Here is a 23378-nt window from a genome sequence, read left to right on the forward strand (position 1 = left end):
TAACTGAGGGCTTTAACGTGATTGACGTGTCAGATCAGCAGGAATATATGGAGTCATAGGTCAATGACAAAACGTTGGTCAAAGATGCTACAATGAGTTTTTTATTTTTGAGTTGGAGGACCACATTAAAAGAAAAAAATAATACGATGATACATTAATTTTTTTTAAGTACAAGGATTTCGCATCCATTTTCCCTTAAAAGTAAAATATAAACAAATATCTTTATCAACACTAAATTAGTTGAATGTCTACGACTTCAAAAATAAATAAATAAATATTAGAATAATATTAGAATTTTAAATGAACACAAATTAAATACGAACATATTAAAAAATAAACGAGTAGAACACAAACATAATGTTATCCTTTTAATTTCCTTCGTTGGCCTAACAATTTACTTAAACATTAAATATTGACATGAATGTAACGTGCATAGACGAATATAGGAGGGTTGATACTTGATAGGCCATAAACCCCCTATATCTATGAAATTATAATATATTATCTTCAAAATGTATAAAATTATAAATTATTATATAATACAATTACAATTTAACCCCCTAAATGATAAAACCTAGATTTTTTTCTTTATAAAATACAAGTATTATTGTATGTTTCACACTTTTTAATTGAGTTTTGAATCAAAGTATTAAAATCATTTTTTTAAAAGGAAAAGTCTAGGTATGGATGGTTCCCCAGTCCAGGGCCAGAGCATATCTAAGACCCAATTGTGATTTACATAGGAATTTACATATTGTTCACCAAGAATAACGGTGATAAGATTCGAATTTGACCTTACAAGTTCAGATTCTTGAATCTCTTACAAGCTCAGATTCTTGAATCTCAACCACTTCTGACAAAGTACTAAAACCATATGTTGGTGTTTAAATGGCATAACAAATGATATTTTTAAGTAAACTTGACATTTTAAAATGATATTCTTTTAATTATACTTGATATTTTTAAAATTATATTTTTAAGTAAACTTGATATTTTTAAAATTATATTTTTAATTGAACTTGATAAATTCTTAGTTCTTGAATCTTCTTTTCTTGGTAAAAGTCAACCCATGTGAAATTTCATGGATTGCTCCCTAAACCTAACATGGGGCCTGGCCTACCCTACATTATTAATCACATTAAGAATAGTCACATAATTATCGAACATGGGGCCTTCCATAACCTATTAGCAATAAAATAAAAAATTAATTAATTAATTATCGATTAATTTGATGTGATAAAGTGTTAAATCTTCTAAACACGTTTAGTGGGATGAGGTACTAGGTCCCTTAAGTAAGTTTAAGGGTTCGAATCCTGGCGTTTGCAAATGGAGCAAACTGGGTTGGGAGGGTCGCCCTCGCCTCTGCAGTACCTGATTTGGATTAGTCGATCAATAGATCAGATACCAGTGATTAATTCAAAAAATAATAATTTAGTTTGTGAGGGATGCTCCAAGAGGAAGGAGGATTATAGAAGCTTTAGTTTGAGTTATTTCTTAGTTTATAAAAAAATAGTTTAGTAGATCTGCTATTTTTTTTAAAAAAAACTTGGGTAAAGTATACAAACGGTCCCTTAATTATAGGTTGTGACTTTGTTGAGCCACTCGGCTATTAAAAGTTACAAAATAGTCACCTGATTATTCATTATTTTTCAGATTCACCATTTTTCATTAAAAATTGATGATAATTTGAGCTAGATGTTGTTAATATGTTGCCTGAGATATGATCAAAATTGAAAATAGAATCTCAAAATAATTAACATCCAACTCGAACTATCGTCGCTTTTTAATAGAAAATGACGAGTTTGGAACATAATGAATAATCGGGTGATCATTTTGTAATTTTTAATAGTCGAGAGACTAAAAAAGCAACATCCTATAGTCGAAAGACCATTTTGTAATGTTTGATAGTCGAATGATTCCACAAAGCAACAACTATAGTCAAGGGGGCATATGTATACTTTACCCAAAATAATTTAGTTTAATAAAAACATTAATGATAAAAAAACAACTAAACTAACTTTTATAAAAAAAGGATAAAAGTATCATTATTCCTTAAACATTTTTTATTTGACTATACTAATTAATTAAGGATGCTATTTATTATTATAAATTTGTGATGAAGTATAATCATTTCTTTAGTTTTCAAATTATATTTTTTAGAGGACTCAAAGTTACAAAATGATCTCGTGATTAAAAGGTGTTGTTTTGTTTAATCTATCGACTATTAAAAGTTACAAAATAGTCACAAGATTATTTATATGTTCCGAACTCGTCTTTTTTCGTTAAAAAACTGACGATCATCTGAGTTGGACATTAACTTACTTACTAAGATATAATAAAATCTGCTACATAATTGTTTGAGTTGTATTTCATGAGTCGAATATATGTTTACATCATATCGTCGAGCCAATGCTTAAAAACAACAATATCGTGGTTGAATCGAACATTTTAAATGCGATAAAACATGGAGAAAGGGTCCATTGAGTTTTTCTTGTACGCTTTCTTGTAATACTATTATGGGTACTCTTTTCCCTCAACTAGGTTTAGAGGGATTTTTAACGAGGCTATGATAATATCCCCTCTTCATAGGGATGGGAATGAGTCGGGTTAAGTCGAATTTTTGGTCCATCCGACCCGACCCGAGAACAATGACTCCTCCACCCGAGATCCTACCCGCATGAAACAAGATTTCACCCGACCCGATATATAACCTAAAACCGACCCGACTCGACCCGAAATAATAATAAAAATAGCGACTTAATTGAAAAAATAATATATAGAGGGTATTATTGTAATTATTCCTAAATATATAAGGTAAAATTATATTTTTTTTGGTTGAGTAGCGTATTTTTCACCCTAAACTCAAACCCGATTTTTAAAAAAAAATCTGACTCGACCGGGTCAGGTCAGGTCAGAACCCGTCGGGTTTAAGTCCCATGCCCATCCCTACCTCTTCACCAAAAAAATGATTTTATCATATCTCAGCTTAGCTTATAGGTTAACACTTAATTCGGACAAGTTTCAAATTTTTAATGAAAAATGACGAGTTTGTAACCTATGAATAGTCAGATGATCATTTTCTAACTTTTAATAGTCGGAGATTCAGCAAAGTAACACCCTATAAGTAGATGATCATTTTGTAACTTTTAATAATTAGAGAATTCAATGAAATAATATCTTATACTCGGGGACCATTTATGAACTTTACCCTACTTATAGTTGTCTGAGGTTTGCCCAAAAAATGCAATAACGTGGCAACCTACACCTAGGGGAGGTCCTTTTGGTAATGGGTCCAATCTTTCCAACACATTCGGATCATGTCGGGTTCCCTTAAACTCTATAGATCTCTTGAATATAGAAAAAAAAATTAACTTATAAGTGGCCACGGAATTTGGTGATATATTTTGAGGGGTTAATTTAAAATGTTTAAAAAATTATATATTAAAATTAAAATGTTTAAATTTTTTGAAGAGTTTAGTTTATATATATTTTAAAAAAATTAAGTTCTAGTTATTTTTTTTAATTTTAAGAGACATAATGAGAATTTTTAAATATTATAGGAGGGTTTTAATTAAAAACACTAAAAATTTCAAAGTTTAATCTATTTTTTTAAAAAAATTTGGAGGACAGATCTTCTTTTTTAATTTTAAGAATCTAAATAATATTTTCTCAAAATTTGAGGGGTATGGCCTCACCAGGGCCGATCCTGAGCATAGGCGAGGAGGGCGACCGCCTAGGGCCCAGGTTTGGAGGGGCCCTTCTTAAAAGTATTTTTAAGTTTAATAATTAAAAAATATTTTTAAACATCATTATTTTATTTCAAACAATCGAAAACATGGTAAATGTCATTGATTTTTATAGTAAAATGTGATATTTATAGTAAACTGTGATATTGACTATTTTTATCTTACATTACACGTATAATGTTCGGTGTTCGCACACACAATATAATGGGCCTATTTTTGAAAATATTTTTAAGTTTAATAATTAAAAAAAATTAAACATTATTTTTTTATTTCAAATACTCAGAAACATGGTAATTCAGTAGGTCCCATTTTGATGATTGGGAGGAGAATCAGGTGTGAGCCCCCATTTGTCTTCTTGTCATCACGTATTGGCCTAGAGCCCTTAAAATATCAGGACCGGGCCTGGGCCCCACTAGTCCTTCTTATATTCTGCCGTCGTTGTAAGCTATGAAATATTATTAAATGATCGTATTCTAAACAGTTATCTCTTGTATGAACCAAACGATCTGATTGATAAATGAATTTTTTTTTTTTGGGTCTCGGGTTCGAGAACCAAGACTATCGGAGATGTGAATATTAAATGTTAAATGATTAAGAGTTATATTTGAATCAATACTACCTTATACTTACTTCATATTAATAAAAAATAACTCTTAATTTTTTGTATTCTATTAATTTAATTCATATTAATCCATTTTCATTCTAAACAAATGATTAATATATAACTTTTGTTAACACCCATAATTATTTTATAACTTTTTATAGTCATAAATCAACAAACTTAACCTAGGTATTTCTTCAATAAATTTAATCATTTTTTTCAAAAAATATATCAATTCACCCAATTTTGGAAGGGTAAACTACACGTTTGGTAATTGAACTTTACTCTATCTTCTATTTCACTCACCATACTTTTAATTTTTTTCAATCTACCCACTGAACTTTATAGATTGATTTTTTTTCATTATGTCGTTAAATAATTAACGACGTTATGACATGACTGTATTTTAATCAAAACAACATTGTTATAGTCTAAAATTTATTTTTTTAAGGAACTCAAAATGACGTCGTTTTGATGTAAGTTGCCATGTCTTAACGTCGTTTAATAATTTAATGGTGGGTGACCAAAAAAATTTAATCTATAAAATTTAGTGAGTAAATTGAAAAATTTAAGTATAGTGTGTGAAATAGGAGAGATAGTAAAGTTCAATTATCAAACGTGTAATTTACCCATTTTAGAAATGGGAGGGACTTAAGCGTTATTTCCCCAAAATAAAATATTTCATCCCCTAGTGTAAAAAAGAATAAAGAATGGAAAGGAGATTTGAGGTGGCAGTGTATTGTCAAACTTGTTAGATACAACAACTATTGATTATTTGGTACTCCACTGTCTGTCTTCATTGTGGACTTTTTCAGATTCCTTTCTAATTAATAAACAAATAGTACAAATAAGTCCCCAAAGAATTGCAAAATGACAAAAAATGTCAATTCAGCTGAGAAGTGGATGGGAGAAATTTCAGGCTTCAATTGTGATCAAAATACATACAATTTAAAATAAAATTTATAAGAAGAATATATTTAATTCGGATCGACCAATGTTGTACATCTGATATTGGTGGGTGACTCTTTCAACGAATTTTTTATATGCATAAGAACTCGAACTCGAGACTTAAGCAATATCAAACTACTTACCACTTGAATTAACTCTTATTAATTAATTTATTTTATTTATAGTATCATAATTTAAATTTGTAACTTTATTTAAAAAATTTAATATCGTGTTCTATTATATTAATTAATTATTAATTAAATTTAAATATCTTAATAAAAATGTAGAAGCATGTAATTAGGGGATTGCTTTGGTAAATTACGCGTTTAGCACTTAAAATATCAATTTTGATCCTTGTTAGTATCTAAACTTTTAATATTTTCAAGACCATACGTAAAGTTTAGTTTTTGTTTCATTTTTGTACCTCACCGTTAAAAACTTTAGTTTTTGTTTCATTTTAGTACCTCGTTCAAAATTTAACATTAAGTTTAAAAAAAATTAAAAGTTTAGGTACTAAAACAGACCAAAATTAATAGTTTAGGTACTAAACACGTTAATATTTTAATGACAGGATACTAAAATAAAATGAAAATTGAATGTTAGGCATGACTTTGAAAAAAATTAAAAGTTTAGATACTAAAATAAATTAAAATTAATAGTTTAAAAACCACATACGTAATTTATCCTATTTCTTAAAGGTCACGTTGGGTCCTATAAATATGTAGAGGGGACATAGTCCCACCACCATCGTTTCTGACTTTATTTTATGTGCACCTTATTCCCTATTCATATCACCATCATTGGTTCTTGCTATTAATTGACAATATATATTTTAGTCTAGACACTTGGTTTAATTTAGAGGTAAATGACACATTCAGTACTCAAACTATCACTTTTGTTTCATTTTGGTCACTTAACCATTTTTTATTTCAAAATCATATCTGACGTTACATTCTGGTCACCTATTCTTAAAAAATTAACGTTGATGTTGATGTGTCACCATAAGGTAATGCAACATCATTGAAAAAGTTAAAAAAATACCATATTAGTAGTTTTGTTACTTTTTTAACGATATGTGACCAAAATGAAACTAAACATTACATTAGGTATGCTTTTGAGAAAAATAACAATTGAGTGACCAAAAAGAAACAAAACTGATAGTTGAGATACTAAATATAGTTTACCCTTTACTTTAATAGGTTTGGAAATAATAACAATATATACTAATATGACCTACGAAATCTTTGATGGTATGAAGCTATTCAAGGAAATTGTAGGTTAAAATGGTTTATTTTAAAAATAGATATTTAAGTTATATAATACTTTTTATTTGGACATTTAAAGTATTTTTGTATTAAAATATATATTTAAAATACAAATTTTTTTATTTAGATACTTAAAGCTAGCATGTGACATAAGAGATGATTAAATAAAACGAACTCAACAGATTTTGACCCGACTGAGTTTTATAAGATTATTTTTATTAAAAGATTTGAGTTCAGAGTTAATCATGACAAATATTGAGAGAAAATAGTCGGAAACAAATTTATAATAAATTTATTTAATCTAATCAAACTCAAAATATTTTAAAAATAATAATTCATTATTTGACATATTTACAAAAATAATATTATATATATATATATATACATACTACACATAAAAATTTTCCATTCATATTGTATATATTTCCCTAAAATCTAATTTATATTTTGTAATTAGAAGGTTTAATACACTTTTAGTGTTTAAATTATATCTCAAATTGATTTTTGGCGCCTATAAAATTTTTCGTTAAAAATAAGTGCTTAATGTTTTTTCCGTTACACTTTAAGTGCCTACCGTTATATTTTTTAATACACTTTTATTTTTTAATAATAAAAATATTATTTTAAAAAAATTCAAAAAATCAAACCCCTGCATCATCCTTTTCCCTCTCATCCTCCACCTCCGACAACGACGAAGGGTCACCACCGATTGAGTTTTATGTGCATGACATGTGTCAGATAAAACGAACTCAACAGATTTTGACCCGACTGAGTTTTATAAGATTATTTTTATTAAAAGATTTGAGTTCAGAGTTAATCATGACAAATATTGAGAGAAAATAGTCGGAAACAAATTTATAATAAATTTATTTAATCTAATCAAACTCAAAATATTTTAAAAATAATAATTCATTATTTGACATATTTACAAAAATAATATTATATATATATATATATACATACTACACATAAAAAATTTCCATTCATATTGTATATATTTCCCTAAAATCTAATTTATATTTTGTAATTAGAAGGTTTAATACACTTTTAGTGTTTAAATTATATCTCAAATTGATTTTTGGCGCCTATAAAATTTTTCGTTAAAAATAAGTGCTTAATGTTTTTTCCGTTACACTTTAAGTGCCTACCGTTATATTTTTTAATACACTTTTATTTTTTAATAATAAAAATATTATTTTAAAAAAATTCAAAAAATCAAACCCCTGCATCATCCTTTTCCCTCTCATCCTCCACCTCCGACAACGACGAAGGGTCACCACCGATTGAGTTTTATGTGCATGACATGTGTCAGATAACGATCAAATTTGACGACCGTTACGATCTAGATACCTAAAAGTGTAACGTTAAAAATGTTAGAAACCTATTTTTAGCGAAAAATCTTTAGGCACCAAAACTCAATTTGAGATATAGTTTAGGAACCTAAAAGTGTATTAAGCCAAATTAGAAAATGATCAAACTATTAATAGAGGGATTAAATCCACCAAAAATACACAGTACAAGGACCTTCTATTGAATTTGGCCAATATTTTATAACGTATAAAACTACACCTCAATACACAGACACCTTTAATCCCAAAGTCTGAACTTTGGTTTGGATTCATCGGTTCACCAGTTGGCACCTGTCATCACCCATGGACAAGGAGAAAATTCCGCCTTTTTTCACAATTTTTTCATTTTTAATTTTTAAAAAAATATTTATTTATTCTTCTTCTTCTTCTCCTCCTCCTCTTAATATTCAAACATACGCGTATGACCGGCTGCTGCTCTTTCCTTTTCCTCCTGTTTCGCTCTCACGTCGTCAATCATCGTGGGTGGGTTTTCTTCTTCTTTCTAATTAAGCTACCCTTTGCTTTATTTTTTGTTTTATTAAAGCAAATTTCTTGCATTGTACATTTGCATGTAGTATATATGATTTATTAGATCCTTTTGTTGATGCCAGTTCAACCCATCTCTCTATTTTCAGGTGAAATTCTTTGTTTTGCTTTGAATTGTTTTACTCTTCGTTGAGAACGATCAAATTTCGTCGATGGGTGTTTTTTCCTTTTCTGTTTTCGTGGACGATTTGAGTGTCTGACTTGGTTTTCTTATCTGGGATTCTGGTTGGTTTCTGATTAGTAAAAGGCTGAAATAAAATGATTGATTATCAAATTCTCTGTTTTTATTTTGATTGATGTTTATTGTTTTTGAGTTTGAAGGCCTGAGTTTTCTTTTTCTGCTTTTAATCTTAAAAAAAAGTACTTTTTGCCTATCATTCATTGGTTTTTTTGTTGTTTTCTAAATTCAATGTGTGGAGGGCCCGTATTTATTGAATTTTGTTTTACCTTTTATGGATCTTTTAACGTTTCAGAAATGTATTATTAATTATTGTTTTGATTTTGGTTTTTGCAGCAGATTTGCCAGAAGAGCATTTCCAAATAAGGGTGTTTGGTGGATCATTGGAATTGAGACATAAATTCAGGTTGTCGCCAGCTTAAGACAAGTCCTTAGAAGCTGTTTTCCCCAGATGCTAAATTTTGCCAGAGGAAGAAGCCAGCAAAGGTCTACAAGATCTATGCCTTTTGCTGGTAACATTTTCTCTCTTCTTCAATTATGACCCAATTTGTCTTCTTTTTAGTTTTTTGATTCATACCCTTTTTCTTGATGCTTCTGTTGTTGTTGTTAATGCCATTGTCATGGGACTTGATCCTTCCATTTTGGTTTAGAAAGTTTGAATTTTTGAAAAAGAAGGGGAGAAAGAGAAAGGAACTTCATTTCATTCTCTCTCTACCTTCTATTTTCGAAATCTTGGTAACATTTTTCCCAATTTACAATTATTGTTCGTGTTTTGCATTTAGGTGTGGAACATCATGATCCCAAAAGGAAGAGCAATTTTGTAGGAAAAATCCTTATGGCTGCAGCCCTTACAGCCTTATGCATTATCATGCTCAAGCAGTCCCCTGCATTCGGTACTCCAAGTCAGGTACCTTATTGATTCTATCTCTATTTTCCCCACTTCCTTCTCTATTCCGCAATGCCGAGTTTAAAATGCACGAGAACGGTTGATAATGGTTCCAACTATTTGTTCTCTGTAGAATATCGGTTATAAAAAGATTGTTCCAAATGTTTGTCATTCATATATTTGATTAGCTTTGATAATTGAAGAGCAACCGACAATTATTTTTTCTATGGCTATTGTTTATATTTTAGATAGTGTGTATGTATGGATATATTTCTAGGGCTGCAACGGCAATTATAAGACCTTTGCACATGGTTGATATCATCATCTATTGATTCTGTAGCAATGGCTGTTTTTAGTTATATACTTTTTCAACTTCTGACGTTTCTTTCTTCAATTTCTTGACTCTCGTCTTTCCAGTTCTCCAAACAAGAAGAAGGCGTAACTCATGTTCTTGTAACTGGTGGTGCTGGCTATATTGGTTCACATGCTGCTTTACGACTTCTGAGGGAGTCATACCGTGTAACTATTGTGGTATGTTTGTAGTTCAGGATACGCAACTATCTTTTTCTGTGATCATTCGCAGCTTGTGCATAATTGGTCTGGGTTTTGAAGGAAGAATGTACCACTTTTGTAGGACAATCTTTCACGTGGAAACATAGGTGCCGTCAAGGTTCTGCAAGACTTATTTCCAGAACCTGGAAGGCTTCAATTCATTTATGCTGATCTCGGTGATGCAAAAGCTGTATCCTTTTAGTGAAATTTATCATGAAAATTCTTTTATTTTCTTTAAATAATGATCACTTTAAGGCTTTGAAATATGGATGTGGTGTCTTATTTCCTTGATTCTATATTTAAGGTAAATAAAATATTTTCGGAAAACGCATTTGATGCTGTAATGCACTTTGCTGCTGTGGCATATGTTGGGGAGAGTACAATGGATCCTCTCAAGTAAGTCTCCTTTATGATTTATGATTGGCATCGACAGCATGGTTATTATAGGTCAGATGAGCTGTGAAATAGTAGGTTGCTCATTTTGATGTTTAAACCTAAACGAAAATTGATAATTCGACAAGAGCTGATTTAGTTGAAGAGCTTCACTGTGTGCTGTCATGCCTCAAAATGAGTGTAGGGAAACCTAAGCTTGGACCCTTTTTTCTTATGCTACAGTGCAGTAATGCGGTCCTCTAAGGTCAACTCATTTTAATTGCTTATTTAAGTTTTGTAGCTGCACTTGCCACCAGCTTGATGGACTTGTTCTACCGAGTAATACTTGATTACATCCAGACATCTATGTAGAAAGCTTTTAGAATTGTCTACTTTCCTTTCTTTCTCTAACCGAACGGCTCGAAATGAAAAGAAACTGACCTTGGAATGGAAGGTTTGCTCATTATGTCTTTTCTAAATGCCTTTTTCTAATCAACGTTGCTATTCAACCACAGCCTCCGTTTCTGCTTTCCAGCAACCTACTGGCACTGCCACTGATATCGTCATCTACATATCCTCTTACTATTTTCATTAATGAAAAGATCTCGATGTTTTAAAACACGTGTTTTCAGGACAAAGCATCAGAATCTATTATAAATTTTCTTTTAAGGATTCGGGGAGAATTGAATCCATCATAATCAATTAAGACTGACTTCTAGAGCTGCGGTTGTGAAATGTTATTGCCCAATTGATTACTCGATATTATTTGAAACTTCTTAATCTGTACTATTTAAACTAAAACGTTCGCTATGGCTTGTTTGGCCTTGATTTGCAGATATTATCACAACATTACTTCAAACACCTTGGTGGTGTTAGAGGCAATGGCTGTTCATGGTGTTAAGACTCTGATATATTCTAGTACATGTGCCACGTATGGGGAGCCCGAAAAGATGCCGATCACTGAAGTAACCCCACAGGCAAGTTTAAAGTTGGTTTTATGCCGAGCTATCTTTTTCTAAGTTTTTGTCTGAGTCTAATAAATTAAAGGATCTTCATTTATTAACTTTGTTATCTAGACATTTACGGCTATAATACAAGACAACTAACGTTTGTTTCGAACCAACTCAGGTTCCTATCAATCCATATGGAAAAGCTAAGAAGATGGCAGAAGATATTATCCTGGATTTCTCCAAAAATTCAGACATGGCTGTTATGATCCTAAGGTTTGTAAATTTGTCTCGAAAAGTGAACCTTCGTAATCCATGCTAGCTTTTCTTGACATGGTTTTCGGATTTATCCCTTAGTTTTCTTTCTCTGAAAATGCATAACTTTTGGAACTTAACAATATAAAGAATCTTCCACATCTTCAACCACATCTCCTGCATATATAAGACATATACACGGAAGGCTTAGGCTGCATAAATAAGTATTCGTGATGCCGGCAATCTGTAGTTCAAGATTGTTGGTAAAATAAAGCTCAGAATGTCGCTTGTTCTGATCATACGAGTATTTTTCGATAGTCCAACAATTTTCCATTGGTTAGTAGTTCACATATTTTTTTTGTTGAATATCTTTCAGATACTTCAATGTGATCGGGTCGGATCCTGATGGACAATTAGGAGAGGCTCCCAGACCTGAGTTGCGTGAGCATGGACGAATTTCAGGTGCTTGTTTTGATGCGGCTCGTGGTATCATTCCAGGTCTAAAGGTATTCGATTTCTTTTACCACTTTATGTTTCTCATCTTTAGTGATCTCTTTGTTTTTCTAGCTAAACTTGGAGTCAAGAAGGGAGCAACTAGTTATATACTGCATCGTATATACAGTATGTAACTAGTAGAGATGTTCAAAGATAAATAATGAAAACTCTATGGTTCGGCAGCTGCCACGAATATTTCGATGAACATTTAACGTTTCATCTTTTGCTTGAAACATGTTTGTTGTAGATGACGATTTCGTAAATGCTGATGCTTTGAGTGTACCATGTTTGTTTTATACTTTGGTGGCATTCGTTGCTTGTATTCTAATGTTAAATTTCTCATTTCGCTAATCCTGTTTTTGGTCTTCCGTGTAGGTCAAGGGAACAGACTATAATACACATGATGGCACTTGCATACGAGATTACATCGATGTTACCGACTTGGTCGATGCTCATGTTAAAGCTCTTCAAAAGGCAAAGCCCCGAAACGTAGGAATCTACAATGTCGGCACCGGGAGAGGTAGATCGGTGAAGGAGTTTGTAGAGGCCTGCAAGAAAGCAACAGGGGTAAAGATAAAAGTCGACTATCTTCCCCGCCGACCAGGAGATTACGCTGAAGTATTCAGCGACCCGACTAAGATATACCGTGAGTTGAACTGGACCGCTCAACAGACTAATCTCGCAGAGAGTTTAAAGACCGCATGGAGATGGCAAAAGGCACATCGTGATGGATATGGAGCCTCTTAGGTGTTACGGCATCCTCATTGGATCACCAACATTTTACAGGAAACGGCTAGCACAGAGAGGCCTCGGATGGCCCCGACAGCAGCCGCGTTTCTTCTATTATATCGATCACATAGAAGAGGAGAGGGAAATTTTTCGAGATCGAAAAATATTTTTTCCATTGCTGTTCTATGCATTATATGGATAGTTGATCATATATGTACTTGAAGTGATAGTGGTGGTTGAATAACATTGATGGTCAGGCTTAGGTATTGCTTTTGGTGATTCTTTTTGCTTCATTTCCTTCAATAAGGCTGCCTTTGTGCCTACTTATAATTAACCAGCCATGGGACCTTTTTACAAGAATTTGAAATTTAGTGGAAGAAAATGCGAAAATAAATAATAAATAAGAAAAAGAGCTTTATGTACTAAATTTCTATTATTTTAATTTTTTTTATTATATCTATCTATAAGAAAAAAGGATTAATTATAAAATAAGTGCTTAAATTATATTGCTTTTCCTAAATTGGTGCTCAAACTTTTTTTTAATCATTCAGGTGCCTAACGTTATAGATGTTACCAATTTAGGTGTTCGGGATGTAACAACCATTAAAAAATAACGTTAAGTGACACGTTCCGGTAATTTAGTTTTTTTAAAAAAATAAAAATATTATATTTATAAAAAACCCTTTTTCTAAAATTACAAAAAGCCCCAAATCCCTAAAAATTTCAAATCCTTAATCCTAACCCTAACCACTTTTACTGGCCACGACCGTCATCGTCAATGTCGCCCTTTCCATCTCCTTAACCGATTGTCGTCTCCCTTGTTAGAGTCACGGACGTCGTTCGATTGTCTGGCTGGGTATCGCGAATTTGAGAGTTTAAGTTTGTTGGAGACGTTATTTTGGGTCGTGATTTTGTCGTTTCCTTCATCTGGTTTGGCTTGTGATTGGGTGGAGGTTCCGGTGGAAGTCTGATCAATATCGAACGACGACATCCGATGTGAGTTTAGGAATTGAAATTATAATTTTTAAAGTTTTAAGGGTTTTTTAAGGATTTTGAAATTTTTGAGTTTCTTTTTATAAATATATTAATTTATTTTTAAATAAAATTTTTTAAAATTAAAAGGACGTGACATGTATTATTTAACTATAAATTTAACTGTCATTATAGTTCGGACAACCAAAATAGTAATACTTATAACATTAAGTATATCGATAACTCAAGAAAATGTTTGGGCACCTAAGAGAAAAAGCGATACATTTTACCTTCAGTTTTCATCTTCTTCAACCTTGGTATCGAGATCGACACCGATAAGCAAAAAAAAAAAAAAAAAACTTTTGCTCCAAAACCCTCTGTGCTTTCCATTTTGTTTTCTAAGAGACTTGACTTTCTGTTGATCTTATTCGTCGATATATTATCATTTTGTCGGATTAACGACTTTAAGACATATATCTCACAAAGAGGATTAAAAGGTGCCTGGACGATGATGGTATCTTCTGTTCTTGCACGTCATCATCCGGCTCTTCCGTGTGTGGCAAGATTGCCACTGTGGGTAAGATTTGTCTCGGTTGATCGGAATTCATTATCAAACTACGTTATAAGTGAATGTTTTCGGATTTGTTGAAGTGGATTTCGTCTTGAGCCTTAAATGGCATGTCATAGTGGGATTAAACTACGATTCATCTTCTTACACTGCACAAGTAATATGGAGTTGCGTATTTAATTCTATTGCTACTCGCAGGATGCTACTGTCTAGTTGCTGCCCCAATACTGAGATGCAGAAATGGTTCTCTTCCTATCCATATTAGTAGACTTGCATTGATTTTAAGTGACATGCTAATCTCAACGCCTCTTTGTTTTGTTTTTTTACCTTTGGCAGGAAAATTGATGGTGAAACAAGGATTGGCATATTCGCATTGCGAGATGTAAAAAAGGGCGAGCCGCCGACCTATGATTATCAGTACGAGTGCTTGACCGACTCTCTACGTGTGAAAAGAAATATATTTCTGGCATTTCGTTCAATGCTAGTAAAATCTGAAGTTTTAAATCAATCCTTTTTCACATGAAATGCTGAAGCCATTGGTGTTGGTTCCTTTGAAACCTTTAGTCTTGGTAAAATCTAACCAATTTAGCAGGTCTGTTCAATTTGGTGCAGATCAAGATTGTCATTGAGGTGCAGCTGGCTGCAGGAGAAAACTGGGCGTCAAACCGAGCAAACCAAAGACGTCATCAGACGCTGCTGCATTAAAGCTAGTTGCATGCCAAGTCGCAGTGCCCTCTACGACATTGAAAGCTATAGTCGAGTACCAATCGACCAAAGCCACCAAGCAAGTGTTACAAACGGTAAGCTATATCCGTCTCAGATAGTGGCATTTTGATAGACTAATGCTGGTTAGAGTGTTTCCTTCAATGCGTAGTGTCACCGAACAAGTCGGGGAAGTTTATGTCTGGAATTGATTGTCTCGCAGGTTCATCGTAGTCGAGAAAATGACCGACTCGGGTTGCATTGTTATTAGAGCAATGCCCTAATATTGTATGTTATGAGAGCAATGCCCTAATGTTGTATGCTTCCCCCCTGCATACCGAGGTACTTGCCAGTGTTGTTTCTTATCTTGGTGTGTACCATGTTGTATAAGGCCACAAAGGGAAGTTGTGCCGTGTACTATCTATGTCAATAAAACAACTTATGAAGCCATTATGTGGTACTAATGACCCTCATTGGCTGACATTAATATGTTTATGGATTGATTTTGTTCTTTTAATTCGGTTCAAAATTCGAGAAGGGTTAGAAGAAAAAAGGTCATTTAGGGTCATGGTTCGATTTCAACCATTTTAGTATCTCCATGTTTAATATTAAAAAATATTTCACAAGCAGAATTCAAGAGATAACATGCAGATACAGCCTAGAGAATAGATCATCAAATCATATGTTATATTTTTAAGAAAAATACTTCCTACCGTATCTTGAACACCGAGTTGGTTTACAAGTCACATATGATGAAATCAGACGTTCTATAATTTCTATCTTTTCATCAACACAAGAATCACTGTTAACATCCATAAGCCACTCCATAACTCTCCAACTCCTAACAATCACACCATGTTATAACCCTAATCCTTTGCCGACATCACGGAAAAGAATGCCAACAATACAATACAATGCATGCCATAGATCCCATCTTCATAACAAATGCTTCCGTTCTATAACAAAGTACAACCCTAGAATGTAGGACCGAAACAATGTGACCTTTAATTATATGTACACCTCCCAAACTGGACACGCAGTGCATTGAAATCCGTTGCAAGTATTCTGTAAAGTTAGTTTCATGTACCAGCAAATGAGTCATCATCTGCTTGTCTTGTAGGATTAGCTATTGTGCTTGGAATCCTCCCCTTCTAGAACTGGGCATTGTGCCATCTGATAAATTTCAAAGGACTGTGATTAACAGAAATGGACCACAATGCACACAGCCAATTAACAATATCAATGGAAGAATCTGAAAAGCAAATTTTACCATCCTCTTCATCATCATTATCTCCATTCTGGCTTGTAAAGAATGGGGTGAGGTAATTCCTATCTAATTCAGAGAATGATGCTGCACTGCAGGGTACAAAATGGTTTTAAATAAAAAAATATATTAGAAGATTAATTGATAGATCCCTGATCATGATTAAAGGCAAAAATATCGACATATAACCTTTTGTGGAACTCTCTCAGTTTCATCCTTATCTTGCTCCCTGGTGTTCCATCTTCATCACAAGTTGTAGGAATATATCCCTTGTTACCGTCGAAGCCCTGGAAGAAATTATTGATTTCTGTTACTTATGCGAAAATCACTCACAAAAGCTCACCAATTTTCTTTTTAATATTCACAACAAAACACGGCCATAATCATGATGGCACCAGCAGTTTCCTAATTCAACGTTTTCACTTGATTCTCATCGATTAGCAGTTCAGACAAAATCTGAAATGACCAATCAAGGAAGATGCAGTGGAGCCTCCCTCTATTCTGAGACAGACACGCACAAACAATTCCTAGACGTAAAAACATCTACAACAGGGGAGTGTTTATCGTAAAACATTAATTTAAAATAGATAGCATAGTTTCTGTGGAACTTACTTCTCCGAAGTGAGCATCATGACCATCCCCCACAACTTGCAGAGCTTCTAGCATTGTACCTGTTGAACCTCCAATTAGCAATACCTGTCGCATTTGGGGGGGGGGGGGAAAGGTTACTACAAAGATAAGCATCAACTACTACACTATGATCATGATGTATTTACAACTCTTGAAATGAGTAAAAATGCAGATGATGCAATCATCTACATACCATTGGACATGCAAGGTTTCACGTTAGTTTAACACTAATTGCCAACTGGTGGTGAGAATATACTTTTTATCAATATCATGAACAAAATTGTGGGTTATCTAATCCAGAGGATAAAGATTACAATGCAAAGAAAGTTACTGAATTTCTAGTGAATCAATAATGCATGCTGGAAGTAGCATGAATTAGACAGCCAAATTTACTTCGAATGGAACCGGTAATATACGAACCAGTTATGCCAAAAAATGTGAATATCACTTTAGTATGAGATGCGTGTCAACATTAACTTATGCACTTCATTATCCATACTAAATGCCAATTTCTTCTCCAAGCTACGCGGCGGGGGGGGGGGGGGGGGGGGACCATAGAACTACAGAACCAAGGCTTCAAGTTTTCTTTACCTAGAAGCCGGACATTTCAAAAGATAGAAATGGTAATGCAGATACATGCAAATAAATATTGTCTTCATCTCTAAGCAATGAGCACTGAATGAATAACAAAATATATAACTTAGAGAAGCTAAATTTTAAAATAAATTTTCAGCATATTCTGAAAAATTCTTAAATTAAACTAGAGATTTTCTCACATACCGTCAAAACAACTATGGCAGTTGTTGCAGTGAAAATAATCTGACCATGTCCTTCCTGAAGATCATGAACAGATTGCAGAGCAAGAGCAAAAGCCATTGCCCCTCGAAGTCCTAGTCAAGAAAATAGTAGTTTAGTTTCTGAAAAGGTCTATATCCAACTAGGATGAAACTAGTATTTCTCTTACCACTGTAGCAAAGTGCTTTTTGGTGCTTTAAAGGTATTTGCCTATGTGAAGGACGAACCAAATTGACCAGATACGCACAAGAAAAGACATTGGCAGCCCTAAAGATTTAAATACACAACCTCATTAATTAGTCTATATAGGTCCATAAACAATAAATAATTCAAAAATTGAATGATCAATAGTTATTTAGCTTTGAAGGTCCAGGATATCATCATATATAGCTCATTTACCTTGCAACTGCAATAAATAACTGACATGATAATGGAGGAAGTCAAGGAATAACTATGAGACCATAATAAGCATCCACCAAATCTAGGTTCGCACAAAAAGTAGTAATAATAATAATGCAAGGATACAATTGAGAAAAAGATAAACCCCAAATGCGACCAGCTGTGCTTTTCCATGGCAATATCAAAACCCATGTATATAAATCTGCAAAATTGCACAAAATAATCTTGAGTCACAATGGAAAGTCATGGCATGGACAAGAAGTTAAATCAGTTCCCATGCAACAAAGATAACTCCCTTAGGTAAATTTCTTACATGAATGTCTCAGCCAGTGATGATATTAAGTGAAAAAAGTCGGATACAAAATGTTGGGAATTTTCTGATAAATTTGAGTATGTGTAGTGCTTCATCACCTAAAAGAAGAAGAAAGTGTCCATCATGCCGCATCAACCTTTAATTTACAAAATCAGCATTGTAAGTTCACTTACCATTCCAGTGAACAATATTGACACAATACCGGAGAGGCTGAGACCTTCCGCAAGCATGTATCTAGAAGATATATTCTCAAAATTAACTGATGAAGGGGTTCATTAACAATAAAGGTCAGGAAAAAAATATCATAAAGGGTAGACTACTTACGAGAAATAAGGGAAAAGAACAAAAAGACAGCACTCCAAGTTTTGAAGACTGCAAACAGTAATGACGAGATATAACGGTCAGGAATTTCCAGGATCAAAATACACTTCATAAAGGAACCAAAAGGTTGACATCAAGTACTTACTTGTCAATATCTAATCCAGCATACTTAAAAAGGTTCTAGGAGTTAAGGTTTCAAAGCAGATAACAACTTAGAGTTGATATAAAACATGGTATAAAAATATAAAAGACAGATAAGGATATAAGAGCAGAAGTAAATCCAACACCAACACCTGCACACCATGGAAAGAATCTTAGTCATTGTGATTAAAAGTGCATAAAAGTATGGAATGGGTAGAAGATCAATTGGTAACAGAAAATAACTGCATTGGAAAATTGAGATAAAGCATTTTTCTTTCACTTTTTTTTCGTTCTTTTTTGTTAAAAAAAATCTTCCATTTTCCCCTAGAGATGTTTGTACTCTGCTAGATTTCTAATTAATCAAAAAGAAAAATAATAACATTACTGTTCGTGGCATTTGTTGGGATGAAAAATTATATAACGATACTAACACATTTTAGTCTCTTCAATCTTCACTAATAAAATTCAAAAATACATTACTAGATTGAATCAATTGAAGTAATTAAGACTTCTTTGAGATTTAATTTGATTGTTCAATTAAATGCAAGAACTTAAGCATAAATAAACCAAAAGTTTATTCGCACTTGACCTAGAATTAAAAGCCTTGTTTAGCCACACACCTCAAAGGAGTTTGGGTTGGCTTTTAATTTTGTTCACTCATTCAGCTGTACACTACTACAAGAGAAAAAGGATTGTTTCTTTGCATCTGACCTAGCATTAAAAGCCTTGTTTAGCCACACACCTTATGCTTAGTGTTAGTTTCCCGTTTTTGGATTTTTAGCATGTATATAAAGAGGCTACCATAAAAAAAGAAAAACACTGCTCATTTAGGCCACATCCAAAATAATTAACAACACAGTGGTAACTAGGACATAAAAAACCTAAAATAAAGTAAGTATAAGGATGGCAAATGGACAGCAATTTACCATGCATTCACTTGCAAGAAGAAGCTTAGCAAAATTTTCTTTTCTTTATCCATTAAAAGCAATTATGTAGATATAAGTTTTAATATAACAAAGATATATGAAATCTCAGCAAGACCAAAGGTTAAGACAGACCTGAAGACATAGAGCCAACAAAGGTCTCAAGAAATCTAACAATCACCATAAAGATGTTTTGCCCAGATGGATCATTACTTCTTACTATAGACATTGTTCTGCATATAGAAACAACAGTTGATTTAAAAACCGAACTAACCATTCTCACCACAAAGGACAAATGCAGTACCCAATTTACCTGTACAAAGATATCGCCATCTGCATAAAGAACCATTTCACCCATTAAGTAATGTGCATGTACAGAAAAATATATTAGAAACATGAAACAATGGACCGCTGATAGAGTGATACAAAACTTACAGCATCATTTAAGACAGATTCCCCGAAGACCAAAGCATAAAGGTTCATATCAGTGCCAAGTTCCTACAATTATGATCATCAAACATTGATCAGATAGCTCGTATGTTTACTGCTTAAACAATAGTGTTATAAATCCTCAAGAGGTAAAAGAGGCAAGAAAACTTTGATTTCTCAAAACCACTATACCTACGACTTGACATTTTGTTAAATTAATGAAAGTTCAATTAAGCGGAAGAACCAGTAGCAGAAAGTAACAGCAAAAACTCTTTGAAGACACAATTGCAGCAGATAGTTAAAATTGACATACACATTTACAAAAACTAATCAGCTAATGAATGGAAAAAAATAGAATTAAGGGGATAAGATTATATGGAAGCTTTTCTTATAAGTACTGACTAAGAGAACTTTGCTTTTGGTTAATGAATGAGTTAATGTTACTATTGTTTTGATCATGTAAATAATTACTATACAATAGCTTCTCACTGGTTTGCATGAATGATTTTGTTATAACAACAGATAGCGAAGATGGAAGAAAATAAAACCTGAAATATGGAAAGAACAGTAACAGGGTCGGTTGCGGATATAAGAGCACCAAACATTAGGCATTCAACAAAAGGAAGTCTGTACATGAGGTACATCAGACCACCAAGATAGCTGTAACATAAGAGGGTTAACTAGTGAGAAAAAGATAATTCCTGAATCACAAAAAAAAAAAAAACTGATTTTTGTACTGAAGAAATACTCACACTAAAACTCCAGTAACAACTGAAGATATAAAAGTTCCTACAATAGCAAAACTGACAATGGCTCCAAAGTTAGAGAAAAAGGGCTTCTGCCAAAATGGGAGAAAACGACATGAGAATTACAGGAAAGACCAATAACAGGGCTTGTAAACATAATGTTATCTGTAATAGGAGAGTTAATACTACTTACAGGTGATAAGCTGAACCCTGATTGAGTGGCGAAAGGGGGAAGTCAAGAAGAAACAGTTTGATACCAGGGGAAGCATCTGCTTGAAAAAGGAAAAAGTAGGAAGCAAACCAACAATTATCTAAACAAATGCAAAGGATATAAGATGATTGGAGGTAGCAGAAACAGGAAGAAGAACTCTTCATGGAAATTGAACCACGCCCTGCCCAGGTTATAGAACACCAAAAACGAAATCAGGGTTTTCCCAATTTGATCGAACTGGAAAACTGAGAAAGACACAATAACAACGAGAACTACAACAGAGGGTAAAGAAATGGAAGACCTGATGCTTGTTTCAGTGTCGGAGATGTTAGCAAGTCCACCAACAATCAAACCTGACAAAAAATACATATCTTCTTCAAAACCTAATGAAATCTGAAAGACGAGTTAAAAAAACGATAATCCGGCAAAAATTGACTAACCAATAAGCAAAGAAGCGCTAGCTTCAGGGAGATAATAGAATTTGTGACGGCGAAGAACATGGCCGACGACGAAAGAGAGAACGAGCATCATAATTTGAAGCAGAATCCCAACTCCGGCGGCCTGCTGCTCTTGTCCGGGGATCCCTTTCTCCGCCGTCGAATTCTCCATCTTTACGTTCCACGGTGATCAGACGATCTAGGAACACCTGCGGTAACGGCCTCGGCGACGGCGAATATTTTCCGATGACGCCTATTACCGTCGACTTCTACTACTATTATTTCGTCTTTTTTCTGCTTGGGTCAAGTAATTTTTAATAATAAACTTTAGTTTTAATAAGAAGAGACGTGATACTCGATACCGCTTCTTCTTTCCCTATCTTTTACTTTTCACATCTCTTTTACGTTATATATTAAAAAAATCAACTTTAAACTCAAATTCAACTCTATTCGATTCGATTTGATTCAATTTCGATTCTTTATTCGATTCTTTGTTTTAATTATTCCTAATGTTTTAAGTTATTCTATATTAAGCTAAAGTTCATTATTGTTGGTGTTTGAACGTATGAATCCTAAAAACAATAACGATTCCTTTAAAACTTTTAAAAATCAAAAAGTTATGTATAGTTAAATATGTTTAAACTTGTATCTTTGTGAATATCGTAGTAATAATTAGGCTCCTGCTGTAATAGACATAATTTATCATTTTTACATTTATCGTATTTTTACATTAATTTAACTTTCAAAGTTATTTAATTGTATCATTCTATAAACTGCTCCTAACTTAAAACCCTGAATTATAAACCTTAAGTTAAGAGCTTAGAGTTTATGGTTTAGATGTTATGGGTTATGGTTTATAATTAATGGTTTTAAGTTAGAAGTAGGATATATAATTATACAATTAACCAACTTTGATGTTAAATTGATGCGGAAATAAAACAGAGACGAAAATAATAAGTTGGATCTACTATAAGGACGAATGTGACCCTTTTACCTAATAATTATATTAATCGAATCAATATTCGATTGAGTACTTTAAAACATTTAGAGTATATTTAGCATAACATTAACAAAAGATTAAAATTGAACGATACCGATAATATAAAGATCAATATAATAGATTTTAAAGTTTAGAAATTAATTTTTGAATAAGATCATAGCTTGATAATCGATATATAAAATATTTTAAACAAAGTATTATAATTATATAAGTTAATTAAGTAATTATATATATATATAATTAAGTAATTATATATATATATATATATAATGAATTAAAATTGAAAATTTGCTTTTAATTTGAGCAATTATATATATAAGTTAATTAAGTAATTATATATATAATTAAGTAATTATATATATATATAATGAATTAAAATTGAAAATTTGCTTTTAATTTAAGCAATTATATATATATATATATATTATAATATCACTATTCAATCTATCATTAACAAGTTAATTAAGTATAAATTTCATTAACAAATTTTAAACAAAGTATTATAAGTTAATCCCACATTAATTCAATTGAAAATTATAAAAAAAATTAAATGCCTAAATTGATGCTTCCTCAACATATCATGTGCTTAAGTTTTATTTTAATTAAAAAGAATATGAAAAGCATTACTTACAATAAATAGCCTGAGTTTATATTATTT

General features: G+C 32.5%; 2 protein-coding genes across 4 annotated transcripts; one reads left to right on the top strand and one right to left on the bottom strand.

Annotated features, from left to right (window-relative positions):
- Positions 1 to 8259: 8259 nt before the first annotated feature.
- LOC120204120 (UDP-arabinose 4-epimerase 1-like) lies at positions 8260 to 13220 on the top strand. The gene is made up of 10 exons (XM_039204208.1): positions 8260 to 8392; positions 8970 to 9145; positions 9416 to 9540; positions 9937 to 10050; positions 10154 to 10261; positions 10376 to 10467; positions 11279 to 11420; positions 11572 to 11666; positions 12022 to 12151; positions 12516 to 13220. Exons 2-10 carry the CDS (start codon positions 9085 to 9087, stop codon positions 12885 to 12887), a joined length of 1239 nt encoding a protein of 412 aa, XP_039060139.1. The 5' UTR covers positions 8260 to 8392; positions 8970 to 9084; the 3' UTR covers positions 12888 to 13220.
- A 3016-nt stretch (positions 13221 to 16236) lies between these two features.
- On the bottom strand, positions 16237 to 22013 carry LOC120204121 (sodium/hydrogen exchanger 6-like). 3 transcript variants are annotated; one of them, XM_039204210.1, is made up of 22 exons: positions 21724 to 22013; positions 21585 to 21636; positions 21405 to 21464; positions 21266 to 21290; positions 21079 to 21164; positions 20875 to 20986; positions 20333 to 20395; positions 20211 to 20230; positions 20033 to 20130; positions 19098 to 19126; positions 18979 to 19010; positions 18837 to 18884; positions 18686 to 18746; positions 18513 to 18610; positions 18326 to 18401; positions 18200 to 18219; positions 17970 to 18067; positions 17782 to 17895; positions 16988 to 17067; positions 16565 to 16662; positions 16382 to 16467; positions 16237 to 16284 (listed from the first exon to the last, which is right to left on the bottom strand). In XM_039204210.1, exons 1-22 carry the CDS (start codon positions 21890 to 21892, stop codon positions 16238 to 16240), a joined length of 1572 nt encoding a protein of 523 aa, XP_039060141.1. In that variant the 5' UTR covers positions 21893 to 22013; the 3' UTR covers position 16237. The 3 variants fall into 3 exon arrangements, with proteins under 3 accessions (XP_039060141.1, XP_039060140.1, XP_039060142.1); XM_039204209.1 differs by having other exon boundaries at positions 16988 to 17071; positions 17786 to 17895; positions 21724 to 22009; XM_039204211.1 differs by lacking the exons at positions 16237 to 16284; positions 16382 to 16467; positions 16565 to 16662 and adding an exon at positions 16692 to 16876 and having other exon boundaries at positions 16988 to 17071; positions 17786 to 17895.
- Between the last annotated feature and the right edge of the window lie 1365 nt (positions 22014 to 23378).

This window comes from Hibiscus syriacus, unplaced genomic scaffold (genome assembly GCF_006381635.1).
Source record: "Hibiscus syriacus cultivar Baekdansim isolate YM2019G1 unplaced genomic scaffold, ASM638163v2 tig00010533_pilon, whole genome shotgun sequence".
In the NCBI taxonomy this organism is placed as follows: Eukaryota; Viridiplantae; Streptophyta; class Magnoliopsida; order Malvales; family Malvaceae; genus Hibiscus; species Hibiscus syriacus.